Source organism: Chiloscyllium plagiosum, chromosome 7 (assembly GCF_004010195.1).
Source record: "Chiloscyllium plagiosum isolate BGI_BamShark_2017 chromosome 7, ASM401019v2, whole genome shotgun sequence".
Taxonomy (NCBI): domain Eukaryota; kingdom Metazoa; phylum Chordata; class Chondrichthyes; order Orectolobiformes; family Hemiscylliidae; genus Chiloscyllium; species Chiloscyllium plagiosum.
This window is the reverse complement of record NC_057716.1, coordinates 72854923-72882193: the sequence shown is the minus strand read 5'-3', so window position 1 is coordinate 72882193 and position 27271 is coordinate 72854923. Positions and strand designations below refer to the sequence as shown.

At 38.2% G+C, this 27271-nt stretch overlaps 2 protein-coding genes and 1 long non-coding RNA gene across 7 annotated transcripts in view; 1 reads left to right on the top strand and 2 right to left on the bottom strand.

Annotated features, from left to right (window-relative positions):
* The window catches only part of ccnt2a (cyclin T2a), a 31524-nt gene extending 11258 nt beyond the window's left edge, over positions 1–20266 (top strand). For 2 of the 5 annotated variants that reach the window (XM_043694050.1, XM_043694051.1), the window contains exons 3-9: positions 2288–2416; positions 2731–2791; positions 10079–10141; positions 12201–12246; positions 13584–13747; positions 14887–14957; positions 15045–20266. In XM_043694050.1, coding sequence (XP_043549985.1) covers positions 2288–2416; positions 2731–2791; positions 10079–10141; positions 12201–12246; positions 13584–13747; positions 14887–14957; positions 15045–16490 — 1980 coding nt within the window. In that variant the 3' untranslated portion in view covers positions 16491–20266. Of the gene's footprint in view, positions 1–2287; positions 2417–2730; positions 2792–10078; positions 10142–12200; positions 12573–12671; positions 13541–13583; positions 13748–14886; positions 14958–15044 lie in introns of those variants that run through there. The other 3 variants (XM_043694052.1, XR_006312165.1, XR_006312164.1) reach the window with 3 other exon arrangements.
* Positions 1837–20260, bottom strand: LOC122551708. The gene is made up of 3 exons (XR_006312166.1): positions 20250–20260; positions 4964–4966; positions 1837–1922 (listed from the first exon to the last, which is right to left on the bottom strand). It is a non-coding gene; the product is annotated as an uncharacterized LOC122551708 (long non-coding RNA).
* Positions 20267–25915: 5649 nt separating the features above from the next.
* The window catches only part of map3k19 (mitogen-activated protein kinase kinase kinase 19), a 73238-nt gene continuing 71882 nt past the window's right edge, over positions 25916–27271 (bottom strand). Inside the window, exon 13 of the mRNA XM_043694039.1 lies at positions 25916–26159. Within this exon, the coding sequence (XP_043549974.1) occupies positions 26066–26159 (94 nt within the window). The 3' untranslated portion in view covers positions 25916–26065. The remainder of the gene's footprint in view (positions 26160–27271) is intronic.

Genomic DNA, 27271 nt, shown 5'->3' with positions numbered 1-27271 from the left:
GTTGATAGAGAGAAACTTCACTCAGTTACTGATTTGAGAACTGGGGTAATTTACAAAAGAAACAAATGTGATGAGAGTAAACTTTGCATACTAAGTAATTAGTGTTTAGAATGTGCTGCCTATGTTGAAGAGAGGTTCAGTTGATGTTAAGATAGTCTTAGCCTTAGATGCTCCCCTCCTGAACAAAATTTATTGTGAAAAGGCACAGAAATGACACTTAGTCAATGCCTGTTCAGCGAGGCAGTGCAGGGGCAGTGGGCTGAACAAGTCTGTTGATTGCACGAGCCTGTAATCCAGACCAGGGGCTTTAATCTAAAAAGCAAAGAACTGTGGATAATGAGAATATGAAATAAAAGCAAATTGCTGGAGAGATTCAGCAACTCTGTCAGCATCCATGGAGAGAAAGCAGAGTCGGTATTTCAGATCCAGTGATCCTTCTGTGCAATGTTTGTTTTTTGGCTCTTATGATTTTAGGCGATTGGATCAACGTTTTATAGGGGAGAGAGTTCAGATAAATCTGCTTATAAAGTAATGAAGGGTGTAGTTTTCTGTTTCCAGGATAGAATAACTTATGAAGCTCATTTGAGGTCTCTTCCATTGGCACCTTTTGAAAGATCAGTTTACTTTTACAGCTTTGCTGAAAGCAAGCTAGGTCTTCAGCCCCTAGTCTACTTGATTTTTTTTAAATCTGTCGAAGTGGAGTGAATGAAAATATTTATTTGAAAATAAAGTATTCCTTCTCCTGTGCTGAAGTTCAACCTCCTTTAAAACCTCTGTTTATTTGTTGCTTTGTCTGAACTGAGATGAGAGGAAAAAGTAACTGCCTTTGGAATGATTTTAGAGCTAAGTGTACAGGTAAGTGCTCTGTCTGTTATGCATGTACAAATATTGATCTTGTCTTCAGAAACCATTTGGGTTGGAGTGAGATTTATTTATTTACATGCATACAGCATGTTTCATTAACTATATTTTATGTCATGTAGTAAGGGGTGACTTCTGGGTCCACATTAGTATCAGTGCAAAGGCTGCATCAGTCTTGAGTTTTAAGTAATATTATCTACAAATGTGCAGAAATTGAATCTTTCCATCTTTGCCTGTTTAATAGTGTTAAAAATTTATACTAAAAGACAATGTGGCTTTTTTTTTTAAAACACTACATTGCTACATATTGGAAGATGAGCTTTAAAACGACATTAAGTGAAAACAAGTTGAGACAATGTTTTTGATTTAAGACTAGTGACATTTCAAACATTTTTGATCAAAGTGCACAATGGTTTAAGTAACTAAAACTATCAGAGTGAGCCATTCAGCCCCTTGAGCCTGGAATGCCATTCACTGTGATCATGTTGATCTGTGGCCGAACTCCATATAACTGACTTTCGCTTAGTATCGTTGCTTAAACAAAAGAATTGTCCAATTTTAACAATTACCCACTGATTCAGCATCCACTGCTGTTTGTGGAAGAGATTCCAAAGTTCTACCACCCTTCAAGCTTAGAAGTGCTTCCTCTCTCCTGAATGGTCTAGCCCTAATTGTCAGACTATGCCCCCTATTTCTAGATTCCCCAGCTAGTGAAATAGTTTATCCCCAGTCCCTTTCTCTTAGTATCCTGTAGACTTTGATCAGATCACCCTTAACCTTCTAAAGTTTGGAGAAACCAGGTCTGATTTATATAATCTCTCTCCTCAAACTGAAGTGTAAGTGTCATTGTTATAAGCCTACTCTCACACCTTCCAAGGCCAATATATCCCTCCTAACATGTAGTGCCCAGATTTCCCCTCATGCTCCCAGAAGGTCTAACCAAGGTTTTGTATAACTGTAGCATAATTTATGTCCTAAAACTCTTGTCCTCTGGATATAAAGGCCAGCATTCCATTAATTGCCTTGGCAATTTTTGCACCTGTTTGTGACGTTTTGAAGATCTGAACCCCCAGGTCTCTTTGGACACTCACTGATTTAACGTCATATCATCTAGAAAGTAGCCTGATCTATTCTGTTTTGGTCCAAAATGGATAACTTCTCACTTGCATACATTGAACTTTATCTGCCATAGTTTTGCCCATTCATTTAGTTTATCAATATCCCTTTGTGATTTTGAGCTATTATCTATACTGTCCATAACATCTGTCATCAGCAAATTTGGATATATAACTTTCTATGCAATTATCCAAATCATTAAGTAATATGAATAATTGAAGTCCTAATACAGACATTAATTGAAGCAAAATTTTGTCTTTTTGCTCGGTAGTAATTTTTTAAAGCATTCACATTTGTAAATTCTTAACAGGTTATTTCCCCTGCTGCTTTGTTCTTGGCTGCAAAGGTAGAGGAACAGCCACGTAAACTTGAGCATGTCATAAAGGTGGTGCATGCCTGCTTGAATCCTCAAGAACAGCCACTAGATGTTAAGAGTGATGTAAGTTACAAATGATATGACAGTGATATTTAAGGTATGAATGCAAAGTTTAAATTTGTATTTTTAAATTATAAAAATACCTTTCATCTGCAAAGTTTTGTCTTAATCAATATAATTGCCTTTGCATCGAGTGCAGCTACAGGTTCTAAATCTGCTAAATTACAAATGTGGTCGAGCATTGTAACTTCGCAAAATATGTATTTCTTTACTAACTACTTGTAGAAAAGCGCTGCTCTTAAGTGATGAAGGAATGAGCTTGTCTGCTTTTGACTCTTCTGTCCATTGATCTCTAATCTATGTTCTTTAAACTGCAGGCGTACCTTCAACAGGCCCAAGATCTGGTCATACTTGAAAGTATTATTCTGCAAACCTTGGGTAAGTTGGAATAAATGTTTGGATTACAATGACTTGCTCTGCTTTAAAGGGCAAAGCATTTAACTTCACAGGTGCGAGAACCATATTGACGAGTCTTGTTAATGCTTTACATCATGCACCAACATTTTGATCTGTTTATATTTTAGCAATTTTTTAAAACTAGAGAACAATAATGTTAAGTTAGGCTTCATTCAATAATGATTTCTACGCTGCAAATTTTTTTGCCCTTAACGTTTTAATAACGGTTGAGCTCTGTGGCTTTTGGCCAGCCTTCCTCACCCTGGAGTGGTCAGTTGCTTTCTTGAAACAGCGTTTGAGGTAGTGGTGTTGCCATTATGGTGTTAGAATTCAAGAAATTGGGCAGGGAGGATGAAAGAATTATTGTATGTGAGAGCTGATGCCGTAATCCTAAAGCTGTCAAACTTATCATAAACGGCCAAGGGGCTTAGTGCTATCAAATTATTTGATTTATAATGTACATATTACGCTATCAGCACAGCAGTAATTTTTTTGTGATATTGTTGGATTCAATTTTAACAAATTGCCTTAATTGCGTTTTTGGCTAACGTTTTAGGCCAGAATGGTTATGAAGCCCCAGAAATTTCTTAAGTGTGTACAAGACAATTTTCTGTTTCAGTATGTGGATGTACCTACTAGAGAAGGTGCAAAACTTGACCTACTCTTGGGAGATAAGGCAGGGCAGGTGACTGGGGTGTCAGTGGGGGAGCACGAGAAAGTATATTCCTGTCAGGATGAAAGGGAAGGCTGGTAGGTATAGGGAATGCTGGATGACTAAAGAAATTGAGGGTTTGGTTAAGAAAAAGAAGGAAGCATATGTCAAGTACAGACAGGATAGATCGAGTGAATCCTTAGAAAGAAAGTAGGAGTATACTTAAGGAGGAAATCAGGAAGGCAAAATGAGGACATGAGATAGCTTTGGCAAATAGAATTAAGGAGAATCCAAAGAGGTTTTACAAATATATTAAGGACAAAAGGGTAACTAGGGAGAGAATAGGGCCCCTCAAAGATCAGCAAGGCCATCTTTGTATGGAGCCACAGTAAATGGGGGAGATATTAAATGAAAATTTTGCATCAGTATTTACTGTGGAATAGGATATGGAAGATATAGACTGTAGGGAAATAGATGGTGACATCTTGCAAAATGTCCAGATTACAGAGGAGGAAGTGCTAGATGTCTTGATAAGGTGGATAAATCCCCAAGACCTGATCAGGTGTACCTGAGAAATCTGTGGGAAGCTAGAGAAGTGATTGCTGGGCCTCTTGCTGAGATATTTGTATCATCGATAGTCGCAGGTGAGGTGCCGGAAGACTGGAGGTTGGCAAATGTGGTACCACTGTTTAAGAAGGGTTGTTTAAGAAGACAAGCCAGGGAACTATAGACCGGTGAGCCTGACCTCGGTGGTGGGCAATTTGTTGGAGGGAATCCTGAGGGACAGGATGTACATGTATTTGGAAAGGCAAGGGCTGATTAGTGATAGTCAACGTGGCTTTGTGCGTGGGAAATCATGTCTCTCAAACTTGATTGAGTTTTATTTTGAAGAAGTAACAAAAGATTAATGAGGTCAGAGCAGTAGATGTGATATATATGGACTTCAGTAAGGCTTTCGACAAGGTTCCCCATGGGAGACTGGTTAGCAAGGTTAGATCTGATGGAATACAGGGAGAACCAGCCATTTGGATACAGAACTGGCTCAAAGGTCGAAGACAGAGGGTGGTGATGGCGGAAATGACGAAGGAACCGCCATCTCCAAACAGACCCCACCACCAAGGATATATTTCCCTCCCCTCCCCATCAGTGGTCCGGAAAGACCACTCCCTCCGTGACTCCCTCGTCAGATCCACACCCCCCACCAACCCTACCTCCATTCCCGACACCTTCCCCTGCAACCGCAAGAAATGCAAAACTTGCACCCTCACTTCCCTCCAAGGCCCCAAGGGATCCTTCCATATCTGTCACAAATACATCTGCACCTCCACACACATCATTTACTGCATCCGCTGCACCCGATGTGGCCTCCTATACATTGGGGAGTCAGGCCGCCTACTTGCAGAACGTTTCAGACAACACCTCTGGGACACCCGCACCGACCAACCCAACCACACTTTAACTCCCCCTCCCACTCTGCCAAGGACATGCAGGCCCTTGGCCACCTACTTTGCCAGACCGTGGCAACACGACGCCTGGAGGAAGAGCGCTTCCTCTTCCGCTTAGGAACCCTCCAATCACAAGAGATGAATGCAGATTTCTCCAGCTTTCTCATTTCCCTCCTCTCTCTTCCCCCCCCGCCACCCGCCATCTTTTCTCAGTTCCAACCCTCAGACTCGGCACCGCCTTCTTGACCTGCAATCTTCTTCCTGACCTCCGGCCTATCACCCTCACCTTAACCTCCTTCCACCTATCGCATTCCCTCCTCCCTACCTTTTTATCTTGGCCTGCTTGACACACCCTCCTCATTCCTGAAGAAGGGCTTATGCCTGAAAAATCGATTCGATTCTTCTGCTCCTTTGATGCTGCCTGACCTGCTGCGCTTTTCCAGCAACACATTTTTCAGCTCTGATCTCCAGCATCTGCAGTCCTCACTTTCTCCTGGGTATATGAATAGGAAGGGTTTGGAGGGATATGGGCCGGGCGCTGGCAGGTGGTAGTAGATTGGGTTGGGATATCTGGTCGGCATGGACGGGTTGGACCAAAGTATCTGTTTCCATGCTGTACATCTCTATGACTCTAAATGATTATTTGCAGGAATACTGTTACGGCACACAAACCTCAGCTACTTCTACCTTGGGACAGGAGGAGTGAATGACAGGGATAAATGTGAAGTTAATTGTTCTCTTATTAGTGATTTATGTGATATTACATAACAGTGGATGACACAATTTACTGTTCTGCATTTATGAAGACTTAAAATTCAGATGCTAGTAATTTTGTTGCAAGTTAGAAATTATCATAAATCAGCATTATGAAAAGGGAAAATAGCCTGACTTTAAGACCTTCAATGACTTTTGCCTATTTTTCCTTCCAATGTTCGTATATGGTGATTACGTCTATTAGTCCTGAAGTGTGGAATAAATTCAAACCACCAGAGGATGGTTAAAAAATATAATGAGAGAAAAAAAAAGTGTAAACTAACAAAATCTAAAAACTGACAATAGGAATGTCTTTAGACACCTTTTAAAAAGGAAGGGAGATGTCAAAATAAACCAATGTCACTTAGAAAATTAATCTGGGGAGACCGTTTTGGAGAACAAGCACATGGCATTAAGTACTCTAGTAGTAGTATTAGACAAACTAATGGGCCGAAAAGCAGATAAGTACCCTGATGGCTTGCATTGTAGGATCCCAAAAGAGGTACATGCAATGATTATAATTTTCCAAAACATTTTTCTTTCTGGAAAAGTACCAAAGATTAGAAAGCTGCTAATAATACATCCCTATTCAAAAAGGGAGGCCAAAAGTGGGTAACTACACGCTGGTTAGCCTAACATGAATTGTTGGAAAAGTATTGAAATCAATTAAGAAAATGGTATCGATATTTTTGGAAAATCGTAATTTGACCAAACAGAGTCAGCATGGCTTCATGAAAGGGGGATAGTGTCTGATTAATCTGAGATTTTTTTGAAGATGTCTGTGTTATATTTGTACTTCCAGAAAGTGTTTGATAAGGTATATTTATCAAATCATATTTATAAATGGGAAAGCCTGCTATCATGTTTACTTCATAAAATTACTCATTTGTGTGATAGAACATTATTTTTTGGTTTGATGGCAGCATCTTGTTGGTAGTAAACACCATTCGGGTTGCTACAGAAAGCTGGGAGTGTGAAACATCTAGCTGCACCTATTGCTTAAATCGTTGGGATAATTTGAGGTATACTGAGCACTTTTTCCAGGACTAAATCTGACAGTTGTGGAGTTTTTGTTGGATTTGTGTGATAGTGAATATCTGATTTGAGTAGACGTTATCTTGCAAGATGACTTTGTGCCCTGTTTCAGCAACAAACATGCACGGTGCACTGATGGCTCAGACCCTATTTACAGAGCAAATATAATAGACATGGGCCTATAAAAACCTCAACATGAATTATGCTGACAAAAGTATGTTTGCAATAGACAGTAGTATTCCCTCAAATTTTCCTGCCAGTTGCTGATGCCCTTGCAACAGCAGCACTGTCTGGAACTAGAAGTCAGTGCTGCAATAGGCGTGCTGCAATCTGTTGCCAAATGTACAGTATCATAGTGGCTGGACACGCATAGCATAGAGGAAACTGGAAGCCAGCAGACACCTTTCCTATTCATGTACCTATCCAAATGAAATTTAAATATTGTAACTGTACCTACATCTGCCACTTCTAGTTCATTCCACATACGAAATGCCCTCTGTGGAAGAAGTTGCTCCTCAGGTCCCTTTTTTAAATCTTTCTCCTCTCTCCTTAAGCATCCGTTCCTGAGTTCATAGGTTCAGTCAATATTGGCACATGCAGTGGTTGCAAGTCTGCATATTAATATAGTGCTGCTGATGTCCATGCCTCCTCTTAAGTGGTGATCAAGCTATCAATGTCACATGGGCATGGCATTGCTTTTGCTATGCATGTCCTGTACGGTCCTCACAAATGCAAAGGAGCTCTTCGCTGAGTGGAAATGCTGCTCAAAACTAGCAATTCCCCTAACCACTTAACCAGTTCTAGAATAATTCCTGATAAGGGGATATCATTCATGTCTCTTGGGCAATGTGGACACAATAAGCCATGACAATGAGGCCTATCATCTGGTAGTCTGCTCCTCAATCTCCAAGCACTTTTTTAACTTGCTTTCAATTAGAAATGCCAGCTCATGCTGAGCAGGAATTAGACAGCTGTTCAAGGATTGTCAGCTAGGCTTTTGACCTTGTTTATTTCAGAGCCACATAGCAGTTATCACCCCTCTCCCAGTGTTGATCTTACTCATTATTGGTGTTCTTGTAAGTTGTGCTGATGAGTGCAAGACCAAAAGCTTTGATAATATTTTCAGTAATGACTGTACTACCAAATGATAAGTACTTAATAATACAGATTTTCTACTGTAATTGCTATTCATAATGTTGTTTTGTGGATCATTCAGTTTTAAATCTTGCAAGCACTACCCTACTTTCAGGGGAGTGATTCTGCAATCATAAATTCTGAATTCAAAGCCATAAAGATCCTTTGGAGTGACTGGTGCCTGCATTGTTTTTATTTTATTTTACAACTTTAAATTTCACAGGACTGAAAGTAATGTACTGGACTTGCAAATGAGGTTCATCATTTATTTTTCTCTGCGAGATAGTGAGAACTACAGATGCTAGAAATCAGACCACACGTTTTGACTTTTATTTTTCTCTGCACTTAAAAATTGACTCTTTTTTGATGGGGGAACCTGTGCTGACATTGGTCACCAGCCAGTAATGTTCCAGGTCACTGAGTCAGAGCTTCAAGGTGTGTGGTTTTTTTTTTTGCTTGGGCCATGGTTTGTCTTGTTCTTCTCAAACGTTGGTTTCTAATATTGATAGCTACATAGTGATCAGGACCAGAACTTTGAATTTTTGTTCCCTTATCTAAACAAGATCATGTAAAGTTGAATTATATAGCGAGGAAATAAGTCTTAACCCAGTTCCTCTAAAGCATTTTTGAATCAGCTAGAATTGGAAGATACAATGCCTGTACTTGCATAACCATAAAAGTCTTGTTCTGTGCAAAATTTACAATGCCTCTAATGCTGATAGGAAAGCATACTACATGTAAAACTGCATCTTGTGCAAATCAGTATCTGTTTCTCTCAGAACTTCCACATAACTTTATTTTAAGGCTGTCTGCGTTTCCAGCACCGTACCCTTGAGTTGCACAATCTTAAATTACTTCCTGGTAGAGCGAGGCAGATCTTTATAGTTTTGGTTGATTTCTTGATCTAAGGTTCAGATGCTCAGAAGAGTAACTGCAGTATCTGATGTTTTGCTAGTGCCGGTCTGAGGGCCTTCTGTGTGTTATCTGGCTCGGAGGTGGTTGTAGTACACTTGGCCTTTAAACAGACCCCTTATCGCAAATCCTTGGAGTTGGGCTTCCCCGACAGTTGTCAGCAAAGGGCAAAGACTGCTTGCCACTTTGAATATTTTACTGCATCAATATTGTCTCCATTTTAGTACATGACTGTCCTGTTACACACCCCGTAGCAAATGTGTTGTGATCTCTAGATCTTTTTCTCTCCACATAACTTAAGTTTCAGCCTTTCGAAGAACCTTTTTTTCTGAGCATGTTATGTATTCAACTACTGTTTGTTTTATTAGTCATAGAATCATACAACATGGAAACAGACCCTTCTTCCCAACTTATCCATGACACCAGGTTTCCTAAACTGAACAAACCCCATTTGCCTACATTTAGCCTCTACCCACTTAACCTTTTTTCTATCCATGTATCTGCCCAAATCTCTCTTTAAATGTTATAATTGTATTCACCTCTACTCCTTCCTAGTAGCTCGTTTCATAATATGTGTCACCCTCTGTGGAAAATATTGCCCAATAGGTCCCACTTAATTCTTTCTCCTCTTACATTAAACCTATGCCCTGAGGAAAGGACTTGGGGCTTTTCACCTTATTTGTGTCCCTCATGATTTTATAAATGTCTGAAGTCACTCCTCATTGTTCATGCAGACTGCAAAAAGTTTTCAGTCTTCAGTGTACTATGGTGCGTACTATGATGTAATTTTTTTCAATAATTGGATGTAGGCATTCCTGAAGAAGGGGTTATGCCCGAAACGTCGATTCTCCTGCTCCTCGGATGCTCCTCGGATGCTGCCTGGCCTGCTGTTTTTCCAGCATCACGTTTTTCAACTCTGGTCTCCAGCATCTGCAGTCCTCACTTTCTTCTGTCGGCATCACTTGCAAAACTAGCGTTTTATTGTCCTTCAGTATGTCAAAGTGGGTTGCCATGAACTGCTGAAATGAAGCAGGCACAGATTGTGGGGCTGTCATGATTTGAGGTTGGGTTGACTTTCGGGGTTTAATATTCAGTAACTTTGAGAATGAACTGGTATGTTATTGCAAGCCCCAGACAGTCCTGTTTGTGCACAGTTGTTGATCTGCAAAAGCATGTGTATGCAGTACATTATTTATCAAGTTGGATCATATTCCCACAATTTGTACTAATTTATTCAGTTTTGAAGATGCAATCAGCATTTTCCTAAAAGTATATAAATTCCTATTTTATTCTTTTTGGAAATGAATTGAGCTTAAATGAACTGATTTAATTTTGCAGGTTTTGAGATTACTATAGAACACCCTCATACTGATGTGGTGAAATGCACCCAGTTAGTGAGAGGTAAGTCTCATTTAATGGTAAATATACATTGGGTACAACTGATGTTTTGAGTAATTATTTAAATTGGGAAGAGTTTAAACTAACTTGGCTGGGGTTTGGAAACCAAGATATATATTAAAGTTGATTAGCTGGGCTTACAAAATGCTTAAGGATACAGCTGACTAATTTTTTTAAGTAGTAAGATAATAGTTGAAGTTAGAATAAGGGGAAAAGAAAGTCCAAACTATTCTCAACGTGCACGTATGTAGGAAATAAAGCTGAGGAGTTAGATGTAGAATGCAGTATGGATTTACGATGTAAGTGATTAACTGGCTTAAGGATAAGATTCTGCATTAAATATTCTTAGGTGCAAATTGTTCAGGACAGATACAAAGTTGAAGAGGGTTAGCAGTGTTGCCTAAAGAGAGCACTAGAGCTGAAAGAGAATGTTTCGGAGAGTTCAAGGATGGAGACCATTTGATTAGAGCTGTGGATCAAAAAGGAAAGAATTGCTCGATAAAGTCTACAGATCGCTAACTAGTGGAAAGAATGTGGAGGAAAAAGTTCTGTAATGAATTTCCAAAACCTAAAGAATTTTAGGGAGCGTGGCTTCCAGCTATATGCCCACTCAGTCTTGCCTGGACTCTGGTGTCAGAAGACTGGAGAGTTGCCCCATTTATGGCTTTGTTCAAAGCAGGTTGTAAAGTTAATCCTGGCAATTGCAGACAAGTTAGTTTTACTTCACAGAGAAATTTTCAGAAAGTTATTCAGGATAGAATCATTAGTCACATAGAAAAAGGTGAGTTGATTAGGAAAAGTCAGCATGGATTTCTAAAAGGGACGTAATGTTTGATTAACTTATTGAAGACTAAGATTTTGAAGAGCTTTGAAAGGGTTGATGAGGGTAATGCTTATGATGTGGAACACAAGGGTTTCCAGTAATAATTGGATACAGTGCCTCCCAACAGACATGAGAAAAACTAAGTCGTGGTATCAGTGGCAATATGAATATAAAATTGGTTGAGTGGTAGAAATCTGGGAGTAATGATCAGTGGATATTTTTCTGGCTGGAGGAATGTTTGTAGTGGAATTCCCAGGGGTTTGTTTTGGGACTGTTGTTTTCCTTGGCATATAATAATCTGGATCTTGGCATGCAAGGGACAATTTCCAAATTTGCAGATTACACTAAACGTGTATATGCCAAGAGGATAGTGTGGAATTCCAAAAGGACATTGAACCCCCCAACCTGCCACCTATCTCTCAGTCTATTAAGATCTCGCTGCAGAGAAGTGAGGTGGTGTGCTTTTATCAGAAGACCACAGAGCCAAAATAAGGAAATAGGTGTATTTGTGCACAGATAATTGAAGATGGCAGGCCATGTGGAGCAGTTAATAGTTTTTAGCATTTTCAGCCTTATTAATAGGGACATTGAGCAAGGAGGTGATGTTGAACTTTTACAAGACATTTGACAGACCTCATCTGGAGTATTACTTACAGTTGTGGGCACCATGTTACAGGATAGATGTGAATGTGTTGAGAAGTCATTTATTAGGATGGCTCCACATGAGAATCTTTAGCTATGAGGATAGATTGAAGAAGTAGGGATTGTTCTCCCTCGAGAGATGGCTGCGAAAATATCTGACAGATTGTCAAAATCATGAACAGGGTTAGACAGTAGATAGGGTGAAGCTGTTTCTGCTTGTATAAGAATCCCAGAGTAAGAGGGCATAAGGTGGTGTGTGTAAACAAAGCAAGGTACTGAGAGAAAACCTTTTCGCACAGTGAGTTAGGGTATCAAATTGGGTACTGTGGAGGCATTCAAAGGAGCTTGGTTTTTTTTTTGAATGGTAATGGTGTGCAGGTATATGAGGGAAAAGCAAGAGATTGGCAACAGGTGAAGAAGCCAGACTAAATAATATGACATAACTGGCATGATGAGCCAAATCGCTGCCATCTATATCATAATTGGTTTTAACATTGTGACGTACACAGAACAATGGTTATTTTGAGCTTAAGTACATGCTGATGTCCACAGTCTTTAGCTTTTCTTTCAGCTAATTCTGTTTTATTTTTGTTACAGCAAGCAAGGATTTGGCACAGACATCCTATTTCATGGCTACCAACAGGTTGTTATCCTGACCCTCTTTGTTGCACTGTTTCAGGCACACTATTGCTTCCCTTACTGCAGGGCCCCCTAACAAGTGTCTCAAACCCTTGTTGCAACAGAGAAATGTCCTTTCATCTACTGTGATGGTATCTCTCTGTTTGCAGTGCGGTGTACTGTACAAGGGTATTTTGGGCACTAAGGGGTTAAATGCACAATGAGAAGTGTAGTGGTGCTCTCTGGTTACATTAATTCGATTCTGAGTGCATAACTCTAAAAATTGGTAGCCTGAATAGCAACTAAAGATTACAAAGAGATATACTTAACCTAGAATTCACAAGCATCATGGTAAGTATGAAAGCATTTAACATTTTTACACTTCTCGTTGAATTGCAAAATTTGTTTTCCAAAATTAATTGATTTCTAACAATATTTTGATATTTTCAGATTAAAACATTGCAGCACATTTTAAGAACTGCAAGTTGTTGGGTTGTACTTCCAGTTACAATGGAAATTCAATGGCCCCCTAAAATAACTGGAGATACCAAATGTGGGTAATAAAAATGCTGATGTAGGAGGTTCTGTCATTGCCAAAACATTCAAGTATCCTTTTAGTCCATAAGTGCTCAATACATTTTATCTAATTTGGTATTTGTAGCAGGTTACTACTAGCTTATTTGAAATGGTTTTTGATAACAAGCATCAATGTTAATGTGTAGCTACTTAGATGGTTAACAATTTGTGCAAACCGATGTTGCATAAAATATGGTTTGAAATGGGGAAGAATATAGAAATTAGAACAGGCCATATATTGTTTGTAGGTCCATATTTTGTGCATACCCACATTTAAATGTATAAACAACCAGTGTACGTTGGCCTAATAGAACTTGAATGTCAGTCGGATTACTGCCTGAAATTTCAAAATTATTTGTCTGAGAACTTTCCTTACCAGATAGCTTTTTCAAACTTCAGTGGGAGTGAATTGTTAAGTTTTTGGACCAATGTAAATTATCCCCACTGTTAAATGTTGCAAGACTTATAAAGAATGGCCAATTAGTAAACATTTTGCAAAAGGTCTGCGTTTGAGACTACCTAGTAAGGAGCAAGAAAATAATTTTTCATTAAGCCAATGTACAGTGGTGCATATACTACTTCCATTGGGCATTTATGACAATTCATCTGTGCTTTATCTGGAGTGAACCCATTTTCAGCTTTATGCTGGAAGTGTGACCCACCTTCTGCAGATATTGATAACTGTCTTTTCACTCCACAATTAAAAAGCTTCCTTTTTTTTTGTCTCTTGTATTCTTCCCTCCCCCCACTCCATGATTCACCGATCATCAATATTCTCCACTGCAGTTTGCATCTGACAACATTTTGCTTGCAGTACAAACCTACCGTGATAGCGTGTGTGTGTATACATCTGGCTTGCAAGTGGTCCAACTGGGAAATACCTGTATCCACAGATGGAAAACATTGGTGGGAATATGTGGATCCATCTGTTACTCTGGAATTACTTGATGGTTAGTTGTAAGTTTGTAGATAACTAGTGTTGTGATTTTTGTTTTGTAACACTGTACTAATATGGTATATAAATTTAATATTTATAGAGCTGTACAGCAAAATAATCTTATGAGCTCAGTGTGCTGAGTAATCAGCCCTCAATAATGCACAGTATGCACGTGTCCCCTTTCACCCTGAACAGTGGTCGGACTAGTCTGTATCCTGTAATTTATCGAAGTGGTTTAGGGAAAAGACCCAAAGTGACAAGCTTCTAGGCAGAGCACAGAATCTATCTCCTGAAGTTTTGTTTCATTTTAGAGAACATAGAGTATATTGTGTGCCAAACCATTCTGAGGATCTACATTTATTTAAATTATGCATTGTACTGCCTTTTTTTTTTGTTTAGATTAGATTACTTAGTGTGGAAACAGGCCCTTCGGTCCAACAAGTCCACACCGACCTGCCGAAGCGCAACCCACCCAGACCCATTCCCCTATATTTACCCCTTCACCTAACACTACGGGCAATTTAGCATGGCCAATTCGCCTAACCTGCACATTTTTAGACTGTGGGAGGAAACCGGAGCACCCTGAGGAAACCCACGCAGACACGGGGAGAATGTGCAAATTCCACACACAGTCGCCTGAGGCGGGAATTGAACCCGGGTCTCTAGCGCTGTGAGGCAGCAGTGCTAACCACTGAGTCACCATGCCGCCCATACCACCACTTAAACTCAGGATGATATTCAAAAAGCATCCTCATCAATTTTTTTCCAAAATTGTATTGTTTTGTGAATATGTGCAATCTTAATTGAATGTCTCTTGCTAGATATTCTGCCATGATTTGATAGTTAATCAATTTCAAGTAGATGAATTTGACATGCTCTTCAAAATTAGTTTTCCAAAACGTAGCATGATGTAATGTCATAATTCCCCTTTTAAAACATGCATTTTCAATAAAAGACAGGAGTATATCTAATTCATCTTCCTGTTGCATAAGATCAAATTATTTTGCTGGAAGCTCTTAGAATTACAAACATAACTCAAAACTTCCAGTGCTTCTGACTGTTGCAAAAAAAAAGATTTTTGTCTGTGAATATACAAATTATTGTCAGTACCATGCTTTTATGGTCTAACCTTGTTTTGGGTTTTATTTGCAGAGTTAACACATGAATTTCTGCAAATACTGGAGAAAACGCCAAGCAGATTGAAGAGGATACGAAACTGGCGGGTAAAGCTTCTAGTTTACAATGTTGAATTAATTTTTTTTCATTTTAACTTTTTTAAAGTATTAACTTCATTTTTGTTTTCTTTAAAGGCTAATCAGGCTGCAAAGAAACCAAAAATAGATGGTCAGATAGCTGATAATGTTCTTCCTGGTTCATCTGGGCCCCATGAATCTACATGTTCTGTTGGTGGTGATCCTGCTTCAAGTGCAAATTTTCCTAAATCAAATTCCACAACAGCTCTACCTGCATCATTGAACTCTGGTGGTATTTCAGTGCCAGCACATGTCCCTGAGATGATGGCTACCACTTCATTCAGTTCTACCTCCCAACAAGAGTGGCCTCAGCATCCGCACCAGAACATGGAGCAAGTTCATTCTCATAAACAAGATCTGTCAGTACCTGTCAACAAAAATGATATGATCTCCATTCAGCAGTCAACATCTGGACAGTTAGCTCAAAGCCATCATCGATCTGAAAAAGTTTCAGGGCACTCATCTAGTAAACATGAACATCTTAAATCTGGTAATGGTAAACATCATGGATTCCCCCTTCCAACTGTACCAGCTCCTCAAAAATTAGCTTTGGACAGATACAGGGAAAAATTTGCTGCAGAACTTGCAGTACAGAAACGCAAATTAGAAACACTGGAGTCTGATGTGAAAGAACAATATGCTTCTGCTGCTCAAGCCCTGGTTGAACAACAGAAAAAACGTGCACCGGTGCAGCAGCAAATTCAGCATAATAGTAATGCTGTGACTTCACCAATTAAGATGAAAATCCCTATTTCATCAGAAAAATCAGAAAGACATGCAGCTGATAAAAAGGAGAAGGGTTTGCTTAAATTGAGGATACCTATCCCACCAACAGAAAAGGCTTCTAAGGATGAGCTAAAAATGAAAATTAAAGTTCCCTCATCTGAAAGACACAGCTCCTCAGATGAGGGCAGTGGTAAGAGCAAGCACACAAGTCCACGTGCAAACAAGGATCATAAGGAAAAACGGAAGGACCATTCTTCTCATCATCACCACCATAGCAGCCACAAGCATTCGCATAGCAGCAGCAGCAGCAGTAGTGGGAGTAGTAGACACGGTATTGATGCATCGAAAGGAGGAGCTTTGCGGAGTCCTGTGGGTCTGAGCGGTGATGGCAGCTCCACTGGCTCCAGCTCTTCACGCAAGAGGGCGCACACCAGTGATACCTCTCACAACCACCATCCCAAAATGAGCAAAACCTCCAAGACTGCAGGTACTTCATCTAGCTCTTCTTCCTCTTCCTCTTCTTCTTCCTCCTCTGTGAAGCAGTATATATACCCTTACAACTTAATTCTTAACCTTCCCTCCTCCCCTCCTCCCACTGTCACATACCAGGTGGGCTATGGACAACTCAGCACCCTCATGAAACTGGATAGGAAACCTACAGAGGCCAACGGTCACAACGCCAATCCAGAATACAATGCAAACAGTCAGCACATGGACTACAAAGATACTTACGATATGCTGGAGTCACTCTTAAGTGCTCAAGGAGTGAACATGTAGCCGTAATTCGCAGCCTGTGTTTAAAGTTGGAATTCTTCTCCCTCTTAATTCAGCTGTGACAAAAGTCATTGCTGCCACTGCTTCCATTAGATCTGAGCACTGCTTCCCCATTCTCCACTTTGAAAAGGAGATTAGCGTAAGCATAATCAGAGGTGAATGTTGAAAGGGTTGTGCTCTACATAGTATTATTACAAAACTGTAACTTCTAGCATGAAATGTGCATATTTAATTTTGCCGATATTTCAGCAATTGAAAATTAAAGACGGCAGACTGCTGCTTGTGAAGGTTTAATGCCTAATACATTGTGCACACTGATAATGTGGCAGTTTGTTGGTTTTGCAATCTGTCAAAGCCCATGTTCATATTGCCACATCTTTCAAAGGAGTGCAATTTTTTTCAAATTTAATTTTTGTCCTTCTATTGTATGGTGATTTTTGCATGTTTCTAGGACAAAAGGGATGTAAAATGGACATTAGAGACAACTGTATTAGTTTACCAGAAAGTGGAGAAAAATGTACATACATTTTTGTATGTTTAGATGTACTATGAATACTCAGGTTTGGAGCTGCTTGTAAGTATAAAAAGTTTAAAAAAAAAAGAGAGGTTTACATATGACTGAATTTGCTATAAAGTGCATTTAACAATTTTCATGGCTTGTTGAAGTAATTTACCCAGGCAATGTGCTGTTTCTTGATTACATTGGGTTATTAATGTAACATTTAAAAAATTGTCAAGGCTCATGTAGGAGAGAAGTTGAGTCATAAGTATGATGGCTGTATTTTTTTAGGTTAGCTCTTTAAGTATTACTTTAAATACATCTTAATCTACAGGGATCAAAGTGTCAATCAGCCTCTTAACTTTCCAGCTTCTGTATGCTTGGATTATAAAGTAAAAGGAACAATTTACTGTTAATGATGTGATTTTTTTTTTTCAGGCATATATATATATATAGGTTTGCAGTCAACTACACAAGTAAGGATATCTTAAAAAGGTATTATCTGACCTTTTATGACTCATGGAAACACCAAAGTAGTACTGTTGAAAATGATAGAACGCAGCTTAATTATTGTACCAACTATTTTGTATGTGGAGGATAATGCAAGAAAAACTTACAAGATGATTGAGTGTTGTTTCAGAACTGAACTGTTTTGGGTCTTAAGTAATCGAGACTGGAGCATTGTTCATGCCATTATAGTAATGTAAAAACAAATTGCTGTCAGTGGTCAGATATTACCTTCTTAACATTGAAAATTTCTTAGTTGAATTCATCAATAAATGTGATAGTTATTCACGTTGCTTTGTGTTGTCTTTCTTTGTTCTGTTGTGAATAATGCTACATTATTCAAATAATAAAACTATAAGCTTTGAAGTGTTTGATCCTAATGCAATGCTGAATGAAATATTACTTTAACATTGCTGTTTAGCTATACATTTTCTAATTTCATACTACCAAAACTTCTATTACCTCTAAGCAAAGACAGTTCTTTGAATTCTCTCTAAACCAAAAGTTCAGGGAGGTATCTAGTACTATTGTTCTTGTAGTTGGAATTAAACAAGTTGTTTGGCTTGTGCATGCCTTCTGTTTTTGCAAGGGGTAATTACAAGCTTACCATGGAAATTTTGTAGGATTCTATGGTACATTGCTTCACAGTGTGAATGGATCCTGTGCCACAGTGTAATTATCCTTGTCTGAAGTAAATATTTAGGATTGTAATTTAGAGCATCCAGCTTTTCTGTCACTTCAAATTTTGATTACTTTGTACTGATCTTTGTTAATTGACCTGTAAATAGATTTTGATCCTGGAAACCCATCTTCCCCCTTCAGCTTCAATGTATAGTTTTGATAATGTAATGTCAGCTGTTAACTGAATATTTTACAGATTTGTTAGTGATCTTAACTGTTACTTCTAAACACTTCATGTTTATAGAATCACACCTGTACCTTTTCAATATCATGATCAAAGTGAGGAAACCTGACTTGAGTGTCTGTTCTCATCATAGTTTGCTGAGAGTCTGGCTCCCCTGCCCATGGGAAAATGTGTGATACTCAAGTGAACTAAATAAGCCAACAGTATTTATGATGAATGTAATGTGTGAGATGGTAGAGAAATATCTGCGGCATCAGTGAATCGACGTTACAAGGATCTCGCGGTTTGTCTGCAGGCATGCCATAATGAAATGCAACCCTTCAGTGTTTTTTCTAGTTGCAAGCACGTCAACATGGTGCAACATCTAACAATTGCTTCCTCGTTGATTACTTTAACAGCAAGTGCCTATTGTGAACCAACCACCTTGTATACGGTGGAATTCTTTGTATTAGTAATGAGCTGAAAACTGAAAGAACTGCGAATGCTGTAAATCCAAAACGAAAACAGTTGCTGGAAAAACTCAGCAAGTCTAGCAGCATCTGTGAAGAGAAATCAAAGTTAATGTTCCTCAAAGATCACTGGACCAGAAATGTTGACTTTGATTTATTTTCACAGACCTGCTGAGCATTTACAGCAACTTATGTTTTCGTAAAAGTTTCAACTGTTGTGGCAGAAAGAAGAACAAGTTGAACCACAGCCCTCAGACTTGGCATTAGAACTTGCTGAAGACCAGGGCAATGTAGCAGTATCAGCATAAACATTAATATTTATAAGGTGTCCACAAAAGTTATTGTCCAGCTCAAGAAAGCTCACTTAAATTTCTTAACTGTGTAAGATGCACCCTACATCTAGAGAATTTTAGAGCAAAAAGTGTACTTTTAAAATAAGTCACGATTTTTATCCAGACTTCTCAAACCATATTTGAACATGTTTATTACTTTCAATTTGTTTTTTCCTTTCTCTCCTGTCAACCCTAGAGTTTATTCCTTAGTATGTTTTGAGCTTTTTGTATTTTTGAATAGTTATGGGCTTCAATCCAGATAACGTGCACGAAAGCTACCTTCACACCAGTATACTGTATCAAAATAAATTTAAGGTGTTTAATTTTCTTACTGACATTGTTCCTAATATTGGCGTTGAGTAGAGCTTCCCAATGTTCAAACTTGTCTTTGCAAATTCTTAATTGATTTGGAAGCAACTCACTTTCAACATTGGTACATTAATATTCATTTATCTTTCACATTAAAACATACTGCCTAATCAAGAGTGCTTGTGTTTATACCTACAACAGTTAATCATTCACTTGTGCGATTATGTATTTACTGTGTCCCTTTGTAGGCATGTTAATTTATTTGAGATTCAGTTAGGTAAGACATTTGCTTATGGTACCCTATATTTAGTTACTTGCTGTAGGTTCCATTCACATTTGGTTTAATTTCCCTTTTCATTTACTCCCTAACTCCATTTTCTGTTCTGCATTTGATTTTTGTTTACCGACGTTTGCTCCTGCAATCAATGCAAACAGTTATTGGTTCATAGTGCCATTATAGGTTTGTGCTGGTGAAAGGCTTCATAGTTTCCTCCAAAGACAATCTAAAGTGACAGAGGATTTGTAGTTACTTCGCCAGTTGAGATTATCTATGAATTTGCAGATTTATATTCTCAAGTAGTCTGAAACACTAATAGTGGCTGCTTGTATCCCAGTAAATACAAAGTTGTATTTCACTGTTGATATATTTTCATGTATTAGTTCAGTGTTACTGCTTTGCAATTCCTATTGAGTGCCTAAAATTAGCTAACTGTCAATTCTAGAACGCTGGTGATTTTCATGCTATTTGTGTGCTTTTGCATTGGGTACCTCAAAGGCATTCCATGTATACATAAAATAAACTGCATCTCAACAGCAAAGAATGACTTGTCTCTTACTGACCTGGAATGCTTGTTATTTACAGATTATTTTATCCTGAATTTCAGAACATGTACTGAAATCTACTCAATTTTTTTTAAAAAATCTATAATCAAGAAACTGGTCAAAACAATTGAAAGTAATAATTTAATCTTCAGTTTCTTGATTGCAGTCAAGTTTTTTTTTTAAAACTGTCTTAATGAGTTGCATTCTCAGGTGAGATGTTTCTGGTCCATCATTAGGCTTAGCTAGATATGTTTTAATTATGGTTCAACAATTGACCAATTTTCATCTCGATGCAGCTGGTAACCTGATACAGCATGCAGTCTGATTCCACCTTCGCTTAAAAGATAAACTATGAATAGGTGAGTCTTAGTTATTTTCTTACTAATTTGCTGCATGGATGACAATATGTCAAAGCACTTCAGAGTATTTGTTACAAGGTTTTTGTAACCTTAATTTTGACATGTCAATCTGTCCCAGTATTAATCATAATTGAGCCACAAAGTATGGGGGTGATGTTGGATCAGGGTATATAATTTTTTGCACAGGAATAGTAGGTGAATTTTAGGTTTTTTTGATCCATTAAATTGATATTTTTACTGCTTTTGTTTTAAGCATTTAGAATTCTAAGTCCAAACTTAACACACTTGAGGTTTCCAAGTGTAAAACCAGTAGTGCCTTTTCCTGGAAATATGCCTCCCATTTGCCAATGATGGTTTGACCCTATAGAGAGAAACTGGGATTTATTAGATATTGCATAGATGTTTGTGATCTTCAAAATGTCTGCAAATTATTTAAGGACGTAGAAAAAAGTACAGCAGTCCAGTTTTAATCCATAATGCTGATAAATAGTTCTTGCTGCACTTAAACCTTCAGAACCATTCAACATGCCTTATATCTACTCCTAAATTGACACAGAAATGCTGATGGAAGCTAACAACAAATTAAGTGGATTTTGTCATCTAAAATCTCTCAACGTTAAAAGACTTAGTGACAAACTTAGATCAAATGTAAGTCAAATCATAAATTTCAGTGAGCTGGTATTCATTCAACATGCAAATCAGAAAATTGTCAAAAATCAACCATGCTTGCAACCTTGCAGTTTCCTTGTTTTCCATCCTTCTATTAAAGATACTTGGTATATACCTGGGTCATATTTAACAAGGAACAGTATCATATGCCTACATTATTTATAGGACACATCAGTGCCAGTTCTGGATGCCACAAAGTGTGTACATGTGTAAAGCAATCGCATGAATATTGTAGAATGCTTTTCACCGTGCCATTTCTTGCACTTGAAAAATCTGATTTTACTGAAGCAGTTCTCAAACCTTTTTTATTTGAACCTCCTTGAGTACCGAAATAATGAAATTCTGTGTTGTTGGCTCTGCCTGGTGATTGCAGTTCATTGCGTTTTGAGCTCCTCAAATCAAAAACTCTAATCCTCAACTAAATTTATCTTGCTATGAGATATTGCACAGAAAACAAACGTTGGTGTTATTCAAATTTTAAAAACTTTCAACCTTGTTCCATGCTGCTTTCGATGGTTAACCTTGAACTATAGTGTAAAGATGATTCATGGCAGAGGCAACTGCCAAGCTTGACTAGTAGTGTGTGCAGACAGCAAAAAGCTTGACCAGAGTGCACTTTGTTGTAAAAACAAAAGGGATCTGTGACCCTCGTTCATAGAATTTACCCCATTTTGGTTCCGGCGCTTAAGTTAACTGGATAATGACTATTTTCATGAGTGGGCCATACTATTAGGAAGAAACACTTAGCATACTGAAGTTGAAACTCCTGAAAAGTTCCTCCAGGATTGGAGGATTTGAGCAATAGACAGGGAGAGGCTGAACAGTCTGGAGCTGTTTTCCCTGCAGCGTCGGAGGCTGAGGGGTGACCTTTTATAGAGGTTTATAAAATCATGAGGGACATGGATAGGATAAAGTCTCTTCCCTGTGGTGGGGGAGTCCAGAACTAGAGGTAATATATTTATGGTGAGAGGGTAAAGATATAAAAGAGACCTTGGGGGCAACCTTTTCAAGCGGAGGGTGGAATGAGTTGCCAGAGGTGGAGGTTGGTACAATTGCAACATTTAAAAGGCATTTGGATGGGTATATGAATTGGAAGGGTTTGGGCCAGGTACTGGCAGGTGGGGACTACTTTGGTTTGGGATATCTGGTTGGCATGGGATAGTTGGACTGGAGGGTCTGTTTCCGTGCTGTACACCTTTATGACTCAAAATGAAAGCTGTGTAGATGGCAACTGGAAAGTTTAACTCTACCTCTTGGGATAGAGATAGAAATAACTTTTTTTTTCTCTTTTATTTCATCCTTTCACTCTTGAGTTGTCTGTAATTTAAACTGAGTAATGCATTTGGTGTATTTGAATTCTGTCATACTTGCCAATGACCTGGACCATTGTAATGAAATGCAACCAAGAATAAAACAATGATTTTGTTTTCTCTTTTCTGGTAACATTCACAGTTTGTGAAGGATTTAAATCAAAGATGTGAAAAGACAAAAAAAAAGGATGAAGTGCCTTCTCGGAAACTTTACTTGGATGTTCAGAAAACAATATTGCTGCCTTTATCAATTTTGTTCATTTAGCACAATATTAGTAGGTTTTACTAGTGCTTTTAAATAATGTAATTGGTCTTTTGTGAAATGCCCAGACCTTTCAGTGTAATCGGAAAAGTCATTAGATGTGAAGTGAAACTTGTGTTAACCATCACCACCCCCACCAAAAAACTGTATTGGATAAATAGGTTTTCTTAGTGGTAGTTTATTTTGCTAATGTTCACCTTTGGTAAATTTAAAGGAGCTATTCAGCTTTACCTTTCAGATGGAAGCTGTGGCTGTAGAAATATGGTTTCTGTTTCAACAGTCGTACTAATTAAATAGGGGGATGTTTGAGGAATTGTAAAGTCTCTAGGATACTGGTCACATTTGGTGACCATTTTTTTTTTTGTAGCATATTTTAATTTGGGAAACTTCATGAATTTACTCATGTCCTATAATTAAGCTAATCTCCAACCATACTGATTTAAAATTTTTAAGGTTCAGGTACTTCTATAACATGACAATTATGTTCCTTTGCCATCTTATGCTATAGGAAATCATGGTACGGAAAACTGCTATACAAAATTGGGTTTAGAAGACAGAAAATTGCAATACCTGTTCAGTAGCATGTTTACATTATCCAGTGTCCAAAATTCATCAATCACATTATAGTTTATTTGTATTGGCAAAACGTGCATTATACCAGAATGACCTGCAGTCTTTGTATTCAGACATTTGAAGCCATACGAATTAAAAATACGAGGGGATGAACATGTATCCTAAAGTCTCAAAATATACTTTGAGTTGACCTGCAGATGTTAAATCATTAGATGCATTCATTCCTCAACTACGTCAACATTTTAATCTCCAGCTCTGAATTTTGAAGTTTTGACATCTATCTAGAACTTTCATAACATCGTAGTCATACGGCATGGAAACAGACAGACCCTTTGGTGCAGACCAATCAGGCATCCCAATCTAATCTAGTCCCATTTACCAGCATTTGTCCCACATCCCTCCTAAAGCCACCTTGTTCATATATCCATCCAGATTAGATTAGATTACTTAGTGTGGAAACAGGCCCTTCGGCCCAACAAGTTACACCGACCCGCCGAAGCGCAACCCACCCAGACCCATTCCCCTACATTTATCCCTTCACCTAACCCTACAGGCAATTTAGCATGGCCAATTCACCTAACCTGCACATTTTTAGATGACTTAAAATAAGCATCAAATATAAAGTCAGTAACCTTAACTAGTTATGGCCATATACTGGTATTTGTGGTTATTAAATGTTTCAAATTACACAATAGTTGTCAAGTCATCTCCATGACACTAACTCTAAATAGTTTTGTAGAGTGCAGAGTGTTCCAAAATTACAATAACTTATTTGCACCCACAAGTTCCACAAACTGCAATGTGGCGATGACTGGTTGTTGTTTGGGTGTAGAGGAATTTGTGCGTGGAACCTTTTAATGAGCAGAGGCAACTTCAGTTTAGCATTCATCCAGAATGTCTACATTCTCAGTACTGCGCTGCAATCTCTCTTGAATTTGTGCTCAAACTCTTTTGCTGGAACCTAGCCTTGCATTCTGACTTGAACAAGATTGTTACCCCTGAATTATAGCTGACACCACGAATTAATATCTATTAAAAGCTCTCTATTTTCCACAACATTTACTCAAACATCATTTTTTGAACTGACTTTTGGCCATGATCATAACAACAATTGTAATAACTTTAGAGTGTGTGTTGTGGATAATGGCATTCCTGATTGAACTGGTTGCAAATTAGCATGATGTGTCTTTAGTGGTAGCAAGCACATGCTGATTTATACTGACATTAACTTGCCAGAAATATGCCCATTCATTGGTCAAGCACCTGAAGGTAGTCCAGAACTTCTACCAACTTCCTTGGGACAGGATCTAATACCTTGGGGTGAACTGAGGAAAGGGAATGGTTTGAAGAAGGCACAAAGGGATTATGCAGATTGGGATCTAATCATTAGTGTTCTCAAGGCTTGGTGGTGAACTTGTAGGTGATGTTCTCAAACCTCTGACTTCACCTAGATGATAGAATTTCTAGGTTTGGAAAGTTCTGTTGAAGGAACTTGAGTTGCTGCAGTGGATCTTTGTTAATGTACATAGCTGCTGTTTTGATGATGGAGGGAAAGAATGTTTATCTATAAAATGTTGAGTGTAGATAATTTTGCCAATGGCAATGTCCTACCGTGATACTTATATGGTGTGTATGTTACTTGCAACCAACCACCCTGCACCTGATCTTGATGTCAGTCATTCATTTCACCTTACTTGAGTTCAGCTGTTGTCCATGTTTGAGCCACGGCTGCAGATATTTTCTAAACCGCCTATACAGAAATGTTAGTCCTAACTGCTCCCAGAAATGTATACTTGAAGCTAGGCCTCTTGGCTGAGAGACAATCACTGCACAGGAAGAGCCCTCATTGATTAGCTGTCCTGAGATGCAGCCATTTTGACAACCTTGTCTCCTTGGACCATAACTGTATTGAGGTCAACCCAAAGAGCAATTGTAAGCAGATTACTAAATGCTTAGTGGACCTTCAAGTTGCTAATGGCTAAGAACAGACCAATTGGGTAATGATCGGATTATAGAATCCGGTGAATTTCTGCCACAGGTGGGCATTTGGTCACTGAAAAAGAGTGTTGCAGGTTCCTGAAGAGAAAGTGGAGAATATCACTTGTCTCTTTGAAGGGCTGTCAGTCCTATTTGCAGTCAAAACATATCTGGGCAATTTTCTACTTGTGTGCATTCAATAAATCTGCAGTGGTTGTAATCTGTAGTTATGAAGTGATAGATCTTTACCTCAAAAGTAATGGCTACTCCAGTTTCCTATTTTAAATCTCAACTTTTTATTGCAGTTAGGCTGATGCAAGCAGTAACATTTTTTAAAAAATAAAATTGCCCAGGGAAGCTGTTTTTATTATTTTGCATGGGTGCTTAAACTTTCAAAGGGAACATTGTGAAAAATCCCCTAGTTATCCAATTGCAAAATAAATGAAATTCATACTATGCATTTCAAAAGTTAGTATAATCCTTCATTTGAGAAAAAAATGTATAAAATACTACTTTATAGCACAAACATTTTAGAATGTGTAATATGTTCCACAAATGCCTTATTTTATGCAAATTATTTACTTATGAAACGCCTTTATGCTGTCCAAAGGATCTCTTGAAAGTATTGTTGCTTGAAATTTTCTGCTATAATTTTGTCTTCCTGAAATGTTTGATTTGTTTCTTTGTGATGAATGGATGCTGCAGAAGATGTTTTGCTGAAGGTCGTTCATGCTGATCACTGGATTTAAGAAGATTGTCAATTAAAATTATTGATACATTACTTTGGGACATGTTTATAATTCCAATAAAATGTTTCAGACGTTTGTTAATACAATTGGCATCAATTTATTCTGGAAAATGTCTAAAGTATGTGTCCCATTAAACATGAAAGGATGCAATGCCGGATCTATTTGGAATGAGCTGAGTTATATAGATCGTGTAAGTGGGGGAGCATTTAAGAGACAATATTTGTGTTATTAGGTTTAAGATGATAATGCTGGACAATAGACAATCCAGAATAATAATAATTAATTGCTTGTTAACTTCACTGACCTAAAGCAGAAGTGTCAGGTAATCTAGGACAAAAGATTAGTGGTGAAAACTGGCTGAACCATCAAGTGGAGCATCTTCAAAAGTTGGTTTGGATACTTTCCTCTTAAGGGAAATGACAAATAAATTGGAGCTTCTTAGTTGAAAGGAAGGAGATAAACAACTTTTCTTCTTTAGATAAATGTCTAAGATAAGTGAGAACCAGTACTGAAATTTCAGGAGTAGCAAAAACAAAGAGGGATTGTGGGAATTAAAAACTGCTGGCCAACGCAGGCACATCCATGATAAAAGGGTGGAAATAGAATAATTAAAGCCAAAATTATTTACATGCTACAAACCGAGCATGAGCTGAATACTTAGCATCTGTCATTACCAATGAGTTAGATGCTAGCTAGGCTATAGTGACAGATGGAAGTTCTGATACTAGAAGGGTATGAAATTAATGAGCAAGTGTCAATTATCAATATTTAAAGTTGACAAGGTACCTAAACATATGAGATAATCCAAGATTAATGAAGGCACTGAGAGTGAAAATTCTAGCATGAGCCACAAACTTTCAGTCTTCCCTAGACTCTGGGACAGTGCCAAAGACCTGGAGAATTGCAGCAATTCTATCGGTGTTCGAAATATGCTGAAGATTAAGCTCATCAATTACAGACCAGTCTGTTTAACTTGGTAGGGCAACTTCTCGAATCAGTTATTCAGGATAGATTTAGTAATCCTCTGGATTGATTAGGAACAACCCACAGGGATTTCTAAAGGGAAAATTATATTTAATTAATTTGCTGGAGTTTATAAAGT